The sequence below is a fragment of the Sander lucioperca genome, chromosome 17, assembly GCF_008315115.2.
Source record: "Sander lucioperca isolate FBNREF2018 chromosome 17, SLUC_FBN_1.2, whole genome shotgun sequence".
In the NCBI taxonomy this organism is placed as follows: Eukaryota; Metazoa; Chordata; class Actinopteri; order Perciformes; family Percidae; genus Sander; species Sander lucioperca.
In genome coordinates, this window is record NC_050189.1 from 21,401,703 (window position 1) to 21,415,603 (window position 13,901).

Below are 13,901 nucleotides of genomic sequence, written 5' to 3' on the forward strand. Positions count from 1 at the left end.
ATATGGATGCTTTAAGTACTTTAAAACGTTAATATATTGTTAAATTTAAATAATTTTCAATAAATTTTTAAAAAAAAAACTCTATAAAAGAGCCTTTCTTTGCTGTAATTTTTCAAGAATCGGTTTAGGAATCAGAATCGTTTTAAAAGTACCGGTTCGACATCAGAATCGTAAAAATCCAAACGATAACCAACCCTACTTGAAACTCGCCAGCCTTGTGGTGCATTCAAAGTTATTGTAAAATACCATTTTCCATCTGGTGGTTGTTTTTGTCATTTACCAGCAATTTACTGGTGAAATAAGTTATTGTTATAAGTTATAGTTATTACATTATTAATCATTCATTAAATTTTGACCATGTGGCCTTAGTAATAAACAAGCTGTTCTTTAATGTCGCTGACTGTTTTGTTTTTTATATTTTATATTATACACATTATGAATATATATGTTTCGGTTCAGGCATCGGCATCGTTTTAAGAATTTAGCGGTATTGGACAAAACCCAAATGATACCCAACCAGGTCCTCAGCATGAGTACCCATACACATCTGGAAACATCTGGAAACATACTCAGATAGGTCTTCAGCCTGAGTACCCACACACATCTGGAAACATACTCAGATAGGTCTTCAGCCTGAGTACCCATACACATCTGGAAACATCTGGAAACATACTCAGATAGGTCTTCAGCCTGAGTACCCACACACATCTGGAAACATCTGAAACATACTCAGGTCCTCAGCGTGAGTACCCACACACATCTGGAAACATCTGGAAACATACTCAGGTATCAGAGACAACAAGGGGGACCAGGTCCTCTGCGTGAGAACACAGAAAGAAATTTAATCCATTGATATTAATAATAACTTTATGGCATTAACAAAAGAACTATGTCAGTCTAAGTATTTTAAAAGATTGTTAAAATGCTCCAAAGCCGAACTTCAGTTCCTGCTGTCACCACCAGGTGTCAGACTGACTTTACTGTTTCAGGTTGAGGTTTGGATACTTAAACTGTGTGTGTGTCTGTGCGTGTGTCTGTGTGTGTATGTGCGTGTGTCTGTGTGTGTGTGTGTGTGTGTGTGTGTGTGTGTGTGTATGTGTGTGCGTGTGTCTCTGTGTGTGCTTGCATGTGTGTGTGTGTGTGTGTGTGTGTGTGTGTGTCTGTGCGTGTCTCTGTCTGTGTGTGTGCATGTGTGTCTGTGTTTGTGTGTCCGTGTGTGCATGTGTGTCTGTATGTTTGTGTGTGTGTGTGTGTGTGTGTGTGTGTCTGTGCGTGTGTGTATGTGTATGTGTGTGTGTGTGTGTGTGTGTGTGTGTGTGTGTGTGTGTGTGTGTGTGTCTGTGTGGGTGTGTGTGTGTGTGTGTGCATACGTGTGTGTGTCTGTGCGTGTGTGTGTGTGCAGGTGAATGGTGTGGATCTCCGGTATGCGACACATGAACAGGCAGCAGCAGCTCTGAAGAACGCCGGACAAACGGTGACCATCGTGGCTCAGTACAGACCTGAAGGTGAGACATGGACACACACCTGTATCTTTTAGGAATGCACTGAATCCAGATTTTTGGGTTTCGGCTGAATACCGATTCCACTGGTTAAGATTCTGCTGAATCGTCGTCCCATCCTCTGTCCATGAACCCAGTAAACTCATTAATGAAGTAAACAGTGACTGTCCTTCCTGAAGTTGCTGCATTTTGGCTGCTGTCTGTAGATTCCTTCATCACAACTCGTATTCTTTCAGATGTTTCATACCAAATGTTTTAACAGCAGTGATGTTGTGTATAGTTTAGGGTCCTCGCCACCACGAGACAAATCAGCATTGTAAATTGAACATGTAGCTGGACTTGAATGGCCTTCTTGCTAAACTACACTTTTTCTGCTCACCAGTTCCATTTTCACTTTCTCACAGCCTGCTGCATTGAACGCACCACCTACGTGAACACCTTCCCGTAATCAACGGCGGCGCATTACGTCGACCAGCGTAGCGCGCCTAGTGCAAGCGTAGAGTTTGGTGGGAAAAAATTCTAAGGTTCAGCAGAAACCGAACTCCGTCAAAAAGCCAAATAATCAGCCGAATCCGAAGCCAAAACCTGGATTCGGTGCATCCCTACTATTTTTACATCCTAACTCGACTTGCATGTGAAAAAGCAGTTAAAAAGGATGAATCAGCGAGGAACATTTGCACTTTAAGGGCACTTTCACACCTGTAGTTTGGTAGACTAGGGGCAATTTGGGGTGAATTTGCAGCATTGTTTCATCTTTTGGTTGGTTCGGTTTGCGTTCACACTGCACTTTCAAATCCACCAAACACAGAAGACCAGCCATGTGTGCTCACAAAAGCTTATGGATCTGAACGTTGCCATCCCTTCAAACCAACCAGACTATCAGCACAAATGCTCCAGGGTTCAGATAAAACTGATCAAACTGCTCAGCTGTGGAAGCGGCCTAACAGTCCTACCTGTAGTCCTTGTTTCTGGCAGTTAAAGGTGCTCTAAGCGATGTCACGCATTTTTAAGGCCACAACATTTTTTGTCACATACAGCAACCATCTCCTCACTATCTGCTAGCTGCCTGTCCCCTTAACACACTGTAAAAAAAAATGTGGTCTCTGTAGACAGCCCAGGCTCCACAAACGCCAACAAAAACAAACTGCGTCAACCTGCACCAGATAACAAACAGTCTTCCAGCGTTCCAGCCAATAACCGACAAGAAGGAGTTGGTTGAGCCATCACCGCAGCAGCGTTAGCACGTAGGCTACTTCCACAATGCACATTCATGTTTCAGGAAGCACGGAAGGGAGGGGGAGGGGACTGGATGAGGAGGAGGGAGGGGTGAGCTAGCCTCCGTTTTGTTTGACAATACTTCAAACGTCAACAAGAAGTAACGTCACCCAACAACGCTTAGAGCACCTTTAATCGTGTTGTTTGAAACAATGTTAACATCAAACTGAGTTATTTAAATGCGAGCAGCGTCTGATCTGTGATGTTTTTGTGTTGTTGTGTTGATATGTTTTTGTGTTGTGTTGTTGTGTTGTTGTGTTGATATGTTGTTGTGTTGTTGTGTGCAGAGTACAGTCGCTTCGAAGCAAAGATCCACGACCTGAGAGAGCAGATGATGAACAACTCGTCTGGAAGTCTGAGAGCCAACCGCAGCTTCTACCTCAGGTAACCTGACTCACCTGCAGCCTGTTGCAACGTGCCAACAGATCTTAAGGAGGACTGTATACGTACTAAGACGTCCGGTATACTCGCCGTTTCCGACCTGTCGCACGCCAGTGTGAAGTCATGGGAGCGCCGTAACTATTTATACTCGTGCATGGTGGTCGCGACAGTAGTTGCAGTCTTCTCTTGAACAGAGGTGGCGCTAATGAGGAAAGGCTATCGACTTTACTATTTCTATGGACTAGAAGAAGAAGAAGAAGAAAAAGGTAAACAATGGTGAAGAGAAGCACTTTCAATACTTCAGAATGTCTGCACAATGATTCAATGACCTACTTGGTGGGATCAAGCCTTTCATTCACCATAAAATAATTCATCTTAACCCAGTAAGTTTACCAGAGAGACTAGCAGTCAACGGTGACTGTAAAGAGGCCTTAAGTGCTTGGTGTAAGATTTAATTTGTAACTTATGCCTACGTTAGAACTATTTCAGCTGGTGCAACCCTCAATATGTTAGTAGTGCGTAAACTCTAAGTTACAACTTACGTTCAAACTAGTCTACGTTTCAACTTGCGCATAGCTGGTGCAACCCAGTGCTGAACCTTAACCCTCAGACAAACTACAGACACTTTCTACTCAGATAACCTGACTCACCTGAAGCCATCCATCCAACCAGTCCAGAGGGGGGGGAAATATGCCTACAATAAACTGTTTTTAACATTAGTTTTCTGGTTTCAGGAGACTTTGACTACAATAAGCAGCTTTTAACCTTTGGTGTCTGGTTTCAGGGCGCTGTTTGACTACGATAAGCAGTGGGACTGCGGCGTCCTCTCACAGGCTCTGGACTTTAACTTCGGCGAGGTTCTTCATGTGATGGACAGCGGCGACGACGAGTGGTGGCAGGCCAGACGGGTGAACCAGCAGGGCGAGATGGAGGAACTGGGATACATCCCGTCCAAACACAGGTTCATATAACATCATTCACGTTTATTAAGGAGTTCCTCAGGGTAACGTACCGGATCCTCCACAGTTTCAGTCTAAAGAAGTCTAAGTTTAGAAGAACTAAATGTTTCTCTTTGCAAACTTGTTTTTCTATGAGCTAAAAGCTTCAACTGTGAACTTTCTGTCACTTTATAACATTTTCAGATACACATGGTGGCCTCTATATTAGGCACAGATCTGTCATAAATTATAACTTTAAAGGTCTTATGACATGCTGCTTTTTGGATGCTTTTATATAGGCCTTAGTGGTCCCCTAATACTGTATCTGAAGTCTCTTTTATATAGACCTTAGTGGTCCCGTAATACTGTATCTGAAGTCTCTTTTATATAGACCTTAGTGGTCCCCTAATACTGTATCTGAAGTCTCTTGTATATAGGCCTAAGTGGTCCCCTAATACTGTATCTGAAGTCTCTTTTATATAGGCCTTAGTGGTCCCTTAATACTGTATCTGAAGTCTCTTTTATATAGGGGGAAATATATATAAAGGGAATGTTCCAGATCGGTCCATCTGAGCTTTCATTTTTTCGAAGGCAGAGCAGGATACCCAGGGCTCAGTTTACACCTATCACCATTTCTAGCCACTGGGGGACCATAGGCAGGCTGGGGGAACTCACATTAATGTTAAAAAAAATGTTAGAAAACCTCATAAAGTGACATTTTCATGCCATGGGACCTTTAATACATCCTGATGTGAACAAACGGTGTCTTTGTGTTTCAGAGTGGAGAGGAAAGAGTGGTCACGCATGAAGGGGAAAGGTACAACTTCTGTTCTCTTAACAAACAGGAAACAGTGAGTGAATTAAAACGTGTTCAGTTTGTAACGGAGTGTTTTCTGCTCGCAGGTCGAGAAGGGTTTGTTCACAGCTACGAGCTCGTCACTCAGATTGAAGGTAAGGAAACCTTTGACCTTTGACCTTAGTGGTAACTGCACAGTCTGTCTCTTACACATGAGTTTACTGCACGGATCTAAATGATCCGGGGCCCCTAAAACAGACGCAACACAAACACAAAGAGACTCAACATGACCACAAAGATACTCAAAACGAAAAGATACACAACATAATCACAAAGACAGAAAATGAGACACAAAACGACCCGAGAAAGAATAAACACTACTTACACAAACGTACACAAAATGACCCCAAAAGACGGAAAACGACCACATCGAAACACACAGCTACAAGGAGAGGACGATGATCCCAACATCCTGATTTCATTATCCGTACGAGTTAGCACACAACATCCATGCAAACAGAAAATACCTGTCCCTGATCGTCTTTTGTCTCCGTTTATCGCACCTCATTCTCACTCCCGGCGCGTCAGAAACCAATCCTTGGTCAAGTGCCTTTGGCATTTGTTCCTGACGCAAAAAGTCTTCTTTAGCGTCTCAGTCAGACGCAGGGGGCTTTCAAGTCATTCGCTCTTGGCTTGGTCGGTCCTTTTGGGTCGGGACTCTTGACGTCACTTTTTTTAACGATCTCGGTTAGAACCGATTTGGCGTCATTTAAAAAAAGGTACATTAACTGACATGCGGCATACTAACGGGACAGTTAAGGTGAAACAAAGGAAACCCAAAAGCACAACTCATGAGGCCAAAAGGTAGAAGCAAAATGTCTCTCCCTTGATGAAAAACTCCAGTCAGGCAAAAGTACAAAAAGATTAAGGTCGGGGTGAAGTTCAAAAAGCATAAACAGGCAGGGTCAAAAACTAGGTACAGATCAAACAACAAGACACTGGAAAGCTAGGGCAAAAGCTCTGAGATAATCTGGCTATGATTGAGTGAAGGGGAACAGCTGAGTGGGGAGGATGAACAGGTGAAGTGAATCAAGTGATGGGAGGGCAGGCAGATGGGAGTGGCAGAGTTAGACACAGGCATAACTAAGCAAACAGGAGGACTTCAAATTTAAAAACCATGACATAGACTTAGGAAAAGATGGTGGGCGGGGTTAAAAAAATTAGACACTAAAGGATGGTTTTTGCCACTGACCAAGAGTCAGAATGTGACGAGTTGGACCTAAACACATCCTCAACAATGTACTATATATGATCATACTGCATTCTGTCGCTACTATTATATGGACTATGGACTGTCGGATTTCTCAGAAATCTATGCACTTTATTTGCTAATGCACTTTAATAATGGACTAACATGATCATACTGCATTCTTTTTTAAGCACTGCTATAAAGAAAAGGCACTTTTAATAATTGCACTACTGGTTAGATTTCGTTGTACTAGTTGTCTTTACTTGTGCAATGACAATAAAGTTGAATCTAATCTAATCTAAATATAGTTTCCTGTGTCTCTGTTGTTGTCCTGGTGACTGTGTGTTTGTTGATAAAGACAGGTGTTAATAAAGTTTCCTGTGTCTCTGTCTGCAGTGGACTACGCCCGTCCTGTCATCATCCTGGGGCCGACCAAAGACCGCGTCAACGATGACCTGCTGTCTGACTTCCCGGACAAGTTCGGCTCCTGCGTTCCTCGTAAGTCTCGTTAACACAGAAAACATGACACACACAAACAGGAAGTGACCTTTCTCTCTCTCTCTCTCCGCAGACACGACTCGCCCTCAGAGGGACTACGAGGCCGATGGGCGGGACTACCACTTTGTGTCGTCACGGGAACAGATGGAGCGAGACATCCAGTCGCACCGCTTCATCGAGGCGGGGCAGTACAACAACCACCTGTACGGGACGTCGGTGCAGAGCGTCCGACAGGTGGCCGAGCAGGTGAGGCTCGCCGCCACCGTGGGGACAGGGTTATACATACACATACTGTAATCACACCTATACATAGTCACTGCTCTTCATACTATTCATCCTGCACATACACTGATTCTACTGCTCTTATAATGTTACCACTCTGCACATAGCTGTACATACTGTACATATCTGTCTATATGGTTCATTCAGAATATCCATATTTATTCTGTTTTTCTTATTATATATTCTGTTAATACACTGCATATATCTATATCATTCTTACTACTAGTATAATGTCACTGCTACTACATTGGACATATCTGTACATGTTGTTCATACATTGTTCATATTACATAGCCATATGTATTCTGCTCTTATAATACTGCAATATATTTCTTGTCCTGCATATGCACCACCTGTCTATACCAAGGGGGTAAGCTTCTCCTCATAACGCGTAGATCCTATGGAGCCATTTAACAAGCCATTACCTCCCGTTAGCATCCCATTGACTGCCATTCATTTTGACGTCACTTTGACAGAGAATAACTTTACATCTGAAGAGTTTAAAGACTCTATTTGTCCGTTGTTTATTTCTAAAGAACCACAACAATGTATAAAAGGCTCCATTACCTTGTAGCTCACGTTATGGCTGTTAACTATCGTTAACATTAATTAACGTCATTTTAGTGATCAATAATTAGCCTGTGTCTATGTTATCTCCTTACATATACCTACGCTCTCCGTCTCTGCTAGATTGGGAATGATTGAGATTTCTCTTGGCACAGCTACCAGAAGACTTCCAACTTTCAGACAGGTTGCTCACGTCACATCTACATCTTCAAGCTCAGTTGGAGGCTGGTCAGTAACACTCTAGCCTCGTGAGACCGTCCTGATCTCGCGAGCTCCAGTTTTCCACTCGGAGATCAGTCTGGCATCTTGAGACAGAGAAAATTTGGAGCCGTTCGCCAAACGACCGACCAATCAGCTTGGTTTTGAGGTGGATTTAGGTGTGACGCAACCAGAAGCGACTGTTCAGTCTAAACAACATGGCGGCTTCCACGGATGAGATGAGCGTAGCTATCGCGCAAGTTTTATCCGAATTAGAACGTATTCCTTCATTGAAAGAAGAGCAAAAAACTGCACTGGAGGCTTTTCTCAGAGGAAAAGATGTTTTTGCTCTTCTCCCAACTGGTTTCGGCAAGAGTTTGATATATCGTTGATCTGATTGGTTGATTTGGCCCGTCCACCAACATAGGTGGTGATAGACGGATGGTTTATCCAATCAGCTAACCAGGATTTTCGCCCCTTCCCAAAAGTTCTCCAACAGAAAGTTCCCAGATGGATATGCCGAGCAAATGCGAAGCAATCCATCTGGCGGAGTCAGGTTAGTAACGCTCAGCCATCACCGGAAAAGTTCTTCTAATATCCTTCACTGGTCTCCGTCCAGAGCAACGGGATCTGTCTATCTGTCTATGGTCTATACTTGTATATCACGTTGCACTTTTCTGCTTTTTTGCACTTCTGGTTAGATGCAAACTGCATTTCGTTGTCTTTGTACTTGTACTCTGCACAATGACAATAAAGTTGAATCTAATCTAATATGGTGTTACAGGTAGGGATGCATCGAATCCAGGATTCGGCTTCAGATTCGGCTAAATATTGGGCTTTTTGACAGGGTTGGGTTTCTGCCAAACCTTAGAATTGTTTCCCACCATACCGCGCGCTACGCTGGTCACCGTAATGACGGCACCGTTGATTACGGTAAGGTGTTCACGTAGGTGGAGCGTTCAATGCGTTGTGAGAAAGTGAAAATGGAACTGGTGAGCAGAAAAAGTGTAGTTTGGCAGTACTTTCAGTCAAAAGAAGACCATCCAAGTCCAGTTACATGTTCAATTTGTAATGCTGATTAGTCTGGTGGTGGCGAGGACCCTAAACTATACACAACATCACCGCTGTTACAACATCTGGTATGAAACATCTGAAAGAATACGAGTTGTGATGAAGGAATCTACAGACAGCAGCCAGAATGCAGCAACTTCAGGTATAGCAAAGGAAGGACAGTCACTGTTTACTTCATTAATGAGTTTACTGAGTTCATGGACTGAGGATGGAACGAGGATTCAGCAGAATCTCAACCAGTGGATTCGGTATTTGACTGAACCCCAAAAATCTGGATTCGGTGCATCCCTAGTTACAGTTACTGTGGTAACCGTGTTTCTGTGTGTGTGTGTGTGTGTGTGTGTGTGTGTGTGTGTGTGTGTGTCATCAGGGGAAGCACTGCATCCTGGACGTGTCGGCCAACGCTGTGAGGAGGCTGCAGGCCGCTCAGCTTCAACCCATCGCCATTTTCATCCGACCACGATCCCTGGAGAACATCCTGTAAGTCAGGGAGCCGTCAGTCAGTGCATTCACACGCAGTTTAAAAACCTGATTATATTTGAGTATCCCAAATACCATGTAAACCCTTTACCCAGGGTAAAATCAGGAGGGTTAAATTGCATTCACACACAGTTTAACCCACCTGTTGTCCTTGGGGGTCACATTTGACCCATTTTCATCCATCCATCAAGCTCCAGAAACATTTCATCAGATCATACACATCACTATTTGTGCTCCTCAGACTAACAACATACAAGTTACCTGGCAACAGGTTCCTTCCTAAATACCCAAAGTAAAATAGTGACACCTAGTGGACAACTTGTGACCTACACACACAAGCACACACACACACACACACACACACACACACACACACACACACACACACACACACACACACACACACACACACACACACACACACACACACACACACACACACACACAATCCATGAAAATGGCTCTTACACTCATTATTGCACAATATATGAGACCTGGTTGTATTTTTGTGTCCAATAGGTCAATACTGGTTTAGTTGATTTGTGTTTTTATGCCCTTGTAAATATTGCAGGTGTGTTTGGGGGTTCCTTGTCTATCTAATGAGTAGATGGTTTGAGCTTTCACATTGTTAGAGGTTTTATTGTAGAGGATTACTATATCCTGTAGTCATGTAAACACACTGACTGAGGTCATGAAATAAGTACTCTCTGACAAATAACTAATGTTATCAGCAACAAATATAAAAGATATACTGTTTGTGTGTGTGTGTGTGTGTCTGTCTGTGTGTGTGTGTGTGTGTGTGTGTGTGTGTGTGTGTGTGTGTGTGTGTGTGTCTGTGTGTGTGTGCAGGGATCTGAATAAGCGTCTGTCGGAGGATCAGGCGAGGAAAGCTCTGGATCGAGCCATCAAACTGGAACAAGACTTCCTCGAGTGTTTCACGGGTAAAAACCAACACACACTTCATGTAGCTACGAGACAAACTTTATAGTTTCAGTTTGGTGTTAACGTGTGTGTGTGTGTGTGTGTGTGTGTCTGTGTGTGTGTGTGTGTGTGTGTGTGTGTGTGTGTGTGTGTGTGTGTGTGTGTGTGTGTGTGTCTGTGTGTCTGTGTGTGTGTGTATGCAGCCATCGTGCACGGGGACAGCTTCGAGGAGGTCTACCATCTGGTCAAAGCTGTCATAGAGGAGCAGAGCGGCCCATACATCTGGGTTCCCGCTCGCGACAGGCTCTGATTGGATGCACTGCCAACGACGGGCTCCGTCTCCATGGAAACTGCCGACGTGACCTGGCGGTTTCTTATTTTTCTTTCTACGGGGTGAAGATGAGCCACGTGGTGATTGGACGGATGCTGTCGAACTAAGAAAGATGTTTTGATGATTGATCAGTGAATAATGAATCAGGACTGTAGAGTTCAGTTGGTATTGAAGTATTTATAATATCCTATTTATTTATTTATTTATCTATTTATTTATTTATTTATTTATTTACGTGATGTGAAAATGGTGTGTGTGTGTGCTTGAGTGTGTGTGCGTGTGTGTTTGTGTGTAGTGTACATAAAGACTTGTGTGACTGTAAATAAAATGATGGGGCTCAAACACACAGTCTATTCAGGGCTTAAAGTATCAAACACTAGACTACAATACCCACAATCCCCCTCTGCCCGCACCACAACACCCTAGAGGGGGCTCTGCTGTTCTTCATCTCCCACAATCCCCTTCTGTCTGGAATACAATGCTGTAATCTCTCTTCTGTCTGGACTACAATGACCTAAACTCCCTTCTGTCTGGACTACAACTCCTTCTGTCTGGACTACAACTCCCTAAACTCCCTTCTGTCTGGACTACAACGCCCTAACCTCCCTTCTGTCTGGATTACAACACCCTAACCTCCCTTCAGGCTGGACTACAATGTCCTTAAGTCACTTTTTTTCTGGACTACAACGCCCTAAACTCACTTCAGTCTGGACTACAACGCCCTAAACTCATTTTTGTCTGGACTACAACGCCCTAAACTTACTTTTGTCTGGACTACAACACCCTAAACTCACTTCAGTCTGGATTACAATGCCCTAAACTCACTTCTATCTGGACTACAACACCCTAAACTCCCCTCTGTCTGGACTACAACACCCTAAACTCCCCTATCTCTGGACTACAACACCCTAACTCCCCATTGTCTGGACAACAACGCCCTAAACTCACCTTTGTCTGGACAACAACGCCCTAAACTCCCTTTTGTCTGGACTACAACACCCTAAACTCACTTCAGTCTGGATTACAACACCCTAAACTCACTTCAGTCTGGATTACAACACCCTAAACTCACTTCAGTCTGGACTACAACACCCTTAACTCACTTCAGTCTGGACTACAATGCCCTAAACTCAATTCTGTCTGGACTACAACACCCTAAACTCCCCATTGTCTGGACAACAATGCCCTAAACTCCCTTCAGTCTGGACAACAACGCCCTAAACTCCCTTCTGACTGAACTACAACACCCTAAATTCCCCTCTGTTTGGACTACAACACCCTAAATTCCCCTCTGTTTGGACTACAACACCCTAAACTCCCCTCTGTCTGGACTACAACACCCTAAACTCCCCTATGTCTGGACTACAACATCCTGAATTCCTTCTTACTGGACTACAACACCCTAAACTCCCTTTCTGTCTGAACTACAACACCAACAGTCCCATTCTGCACAGACTGCAACACCCCAAACCCCCATGTAATGGACTACAATGCCCACAATGCCTCACTGTTTGGACCACAATACCCCAAAACCTCCTCATCTGGACTTCAGCATCCACAGTCATCTGTTGCAGGGGCAGTTTTTGCTCAGCAGCAACAAGGAGGTGGAACTGACACTGAACCTTTCATTTTTATAAGTAAAAGGCTGTGGACTACATTACCCACAGTTCCAAGCTCCAGAGAAGGATCGCACCACCAACAGCATATCTACAGCACAGAAAGACTACATTACCCACAAGTCCCAGTTAAAGATCTTCTAGCTGCACTCTGTGGCTGTGGGTCTGTTATTCTGGAAGTACAGTACCCATGATTCTCTGCTCCTGAACAGGAGGATCAGACATGTTGCGCAAACGGTTCAGGTGGGGGCGGGACATGTCCTTACTGGTCCTACCCATAATGCTTTGGGAGATCCAACACATATCCTGGATCTGAAGGTGGATCTAAAATGGCCGCTGCTGCTCCCACACTGGGTTTTTCAAGACTGTATATCAGGGTCATGTGAATAAATCAAATAATTATTATAATAAACATAATCATCATTACTGAATATCATCTCACACACACACACACACACACACACACACACACACACACACACACACACACACCGGGGTTACCTGAGGTCGTCTTTTCTTTCTGAGCACTGACAGAAACACTTTATTAACTTATATCTGAATATTTATTAGCCTTTGACACACAAACATCCACACTCACACCCACACACGCGCACATACACATGCAAACAAACACACACACACACACACACACACACACACACACACACACACACACACACACAAAAGGCTTATGGGTCGACTTGTTGTATAATGAAATAATTAGTTATTAATTAAATTCTAATACTGAAATATTGAAATAAATTCCTTATAAAAGCTGAACTTTCTGTCTGATTCATGTGTTCACATAAAATCTAATAAATATCATCCTTAAGTTGATTGTCATTGTGTTAGCGTCCACTAAATGTTCTGTTGTTGCTGCTGACAGATTATTATTCTACCTGTCTGACAACATTATGGAAAGGATCCCTTAAGTTAAAGAGTAATTTTCAGCTGAACAGCCTGCAGACAGGAAACATTTAAAGGCATAACAAAATATATTTTGTTTAAGTTGAAATCGATGTCAACGAACTACTGCCTCAAGTAGCAGGTGGTTGAAAGCAACAAAAAAATAATATATGAACCAAAATGGCTCTCACACTTTCTCTGTAGTTAGCTACAGAGACAGGTCATGCAGTCTACAGGGGGCTTAAAATGCCTTCCAGGAGAATAAGCTGCTCCCTAGCCACACTAGACCACAATGTATGAAGAGATCCTGAGTGCTCCCTATACATAAGCTCTAAATGAGGCAAAGATCTCCTGTTAGTGTAGAGGCAGAGGGTGGAGCTTTCCCTGAGGGTGAGGAGCTAGATGGTGGCATAACTAGGCCACAAGCCCACCTATCACATCTGCCCCCCCCCCCCCCTTAGTATCAAAGTCCCGTCGATAAACCAAAAGTGATTGAACACTAATCCCACACCAGGGACGAAAACAGATGTCAACATACTGCTAGAAGAAAGTATCTAGGAATTCACAGCCCCCACTTCTCTTTCCCTTGCTGGTCCTGGGAGATGATGCAGATTTCCATTTTTCCAGGCAATAGTTTGATTTGTCCTACTTGGGGCACTAGTGCTAATTCAGTGGTGAGTGGAGCTTCTCTTGCTCTTGGCACCTGAAGAGGGGCCCTGGACACCTTGGGCTGTTGGGTATACCTGGAGGTGTGCATTATGCACTTGCCTTAAACAACAATGGTTATCTATTGAGTGGCTGGTAAAATTTGAACATTCCCTCACCATTTGGCGGTGGACGAAAAAGTTAATTTTGAACCCTGGATGCAACTGAAAACAGACTGGGAGGAACCA

General features: G+C 43.6%; 1 protein-coding gene across 4 annotated transcripts in view; it reads left to right on the forward strand.

Annotated features, from left to right (window-relative positions):
- Positions 1 to 10,830, forward strand: part of dlg4b (discs, large homolog 4b (Drosophila)) — a 61,782-nt gene extending 50,952 nt beyond the window's left edge. For all 4 annotated transcript variants that reach the window (XM_035993848.1, XM_031316283.2, XM_031316285.2 and 1 more), the window contains 10 exons: positions 1,403 to 1,505; positions 3,062 to 3,158; positions 3,940 to 4,116; positions 4,873 to 4,910; positions 4,997 to 5,044; positions 6,535 to 6,636; positions 6,710 to 6,882; positions 9,125 to 9,234; positions 10,084 to 10,175; positions 10,359 to 10,830. In XM_035993848.1, coding sequence (XP_035849741.1) covers positions 1,403 to 1,505; positions 3,062 to 3,158; positions 3,940 to 4,116; positions 4,873 to 4,910; positions 4,997 to 5,044; positions 6,535 to 6,636; positions 6,710 to 6,882; positions 9,125 to 9,234; positions 10,084 to 10,175; positions 10,359 to 10,465 — 1,047 coding nt within the window. In that variant the 3' untranslated portion in view covers positions 10,466 to 10,830. The remainder of the gene's footprint in view (positions 1 to 1,402; positions 1,506 to 3,061; positions 3,159 to 3,939; positions 4,117 to 4,872; positions 4,911 to 4,996; positions 5,045 to 6,534; positions 6,637 to 6,709; positions 6,883 to 9,124; positions 9,235 to 10,083; positions 10,176 to 10,358) is intronic.
- The last annotated feature ends 3,071 nt before the right edge of the window (positions 10,831 to 13,901 follow it).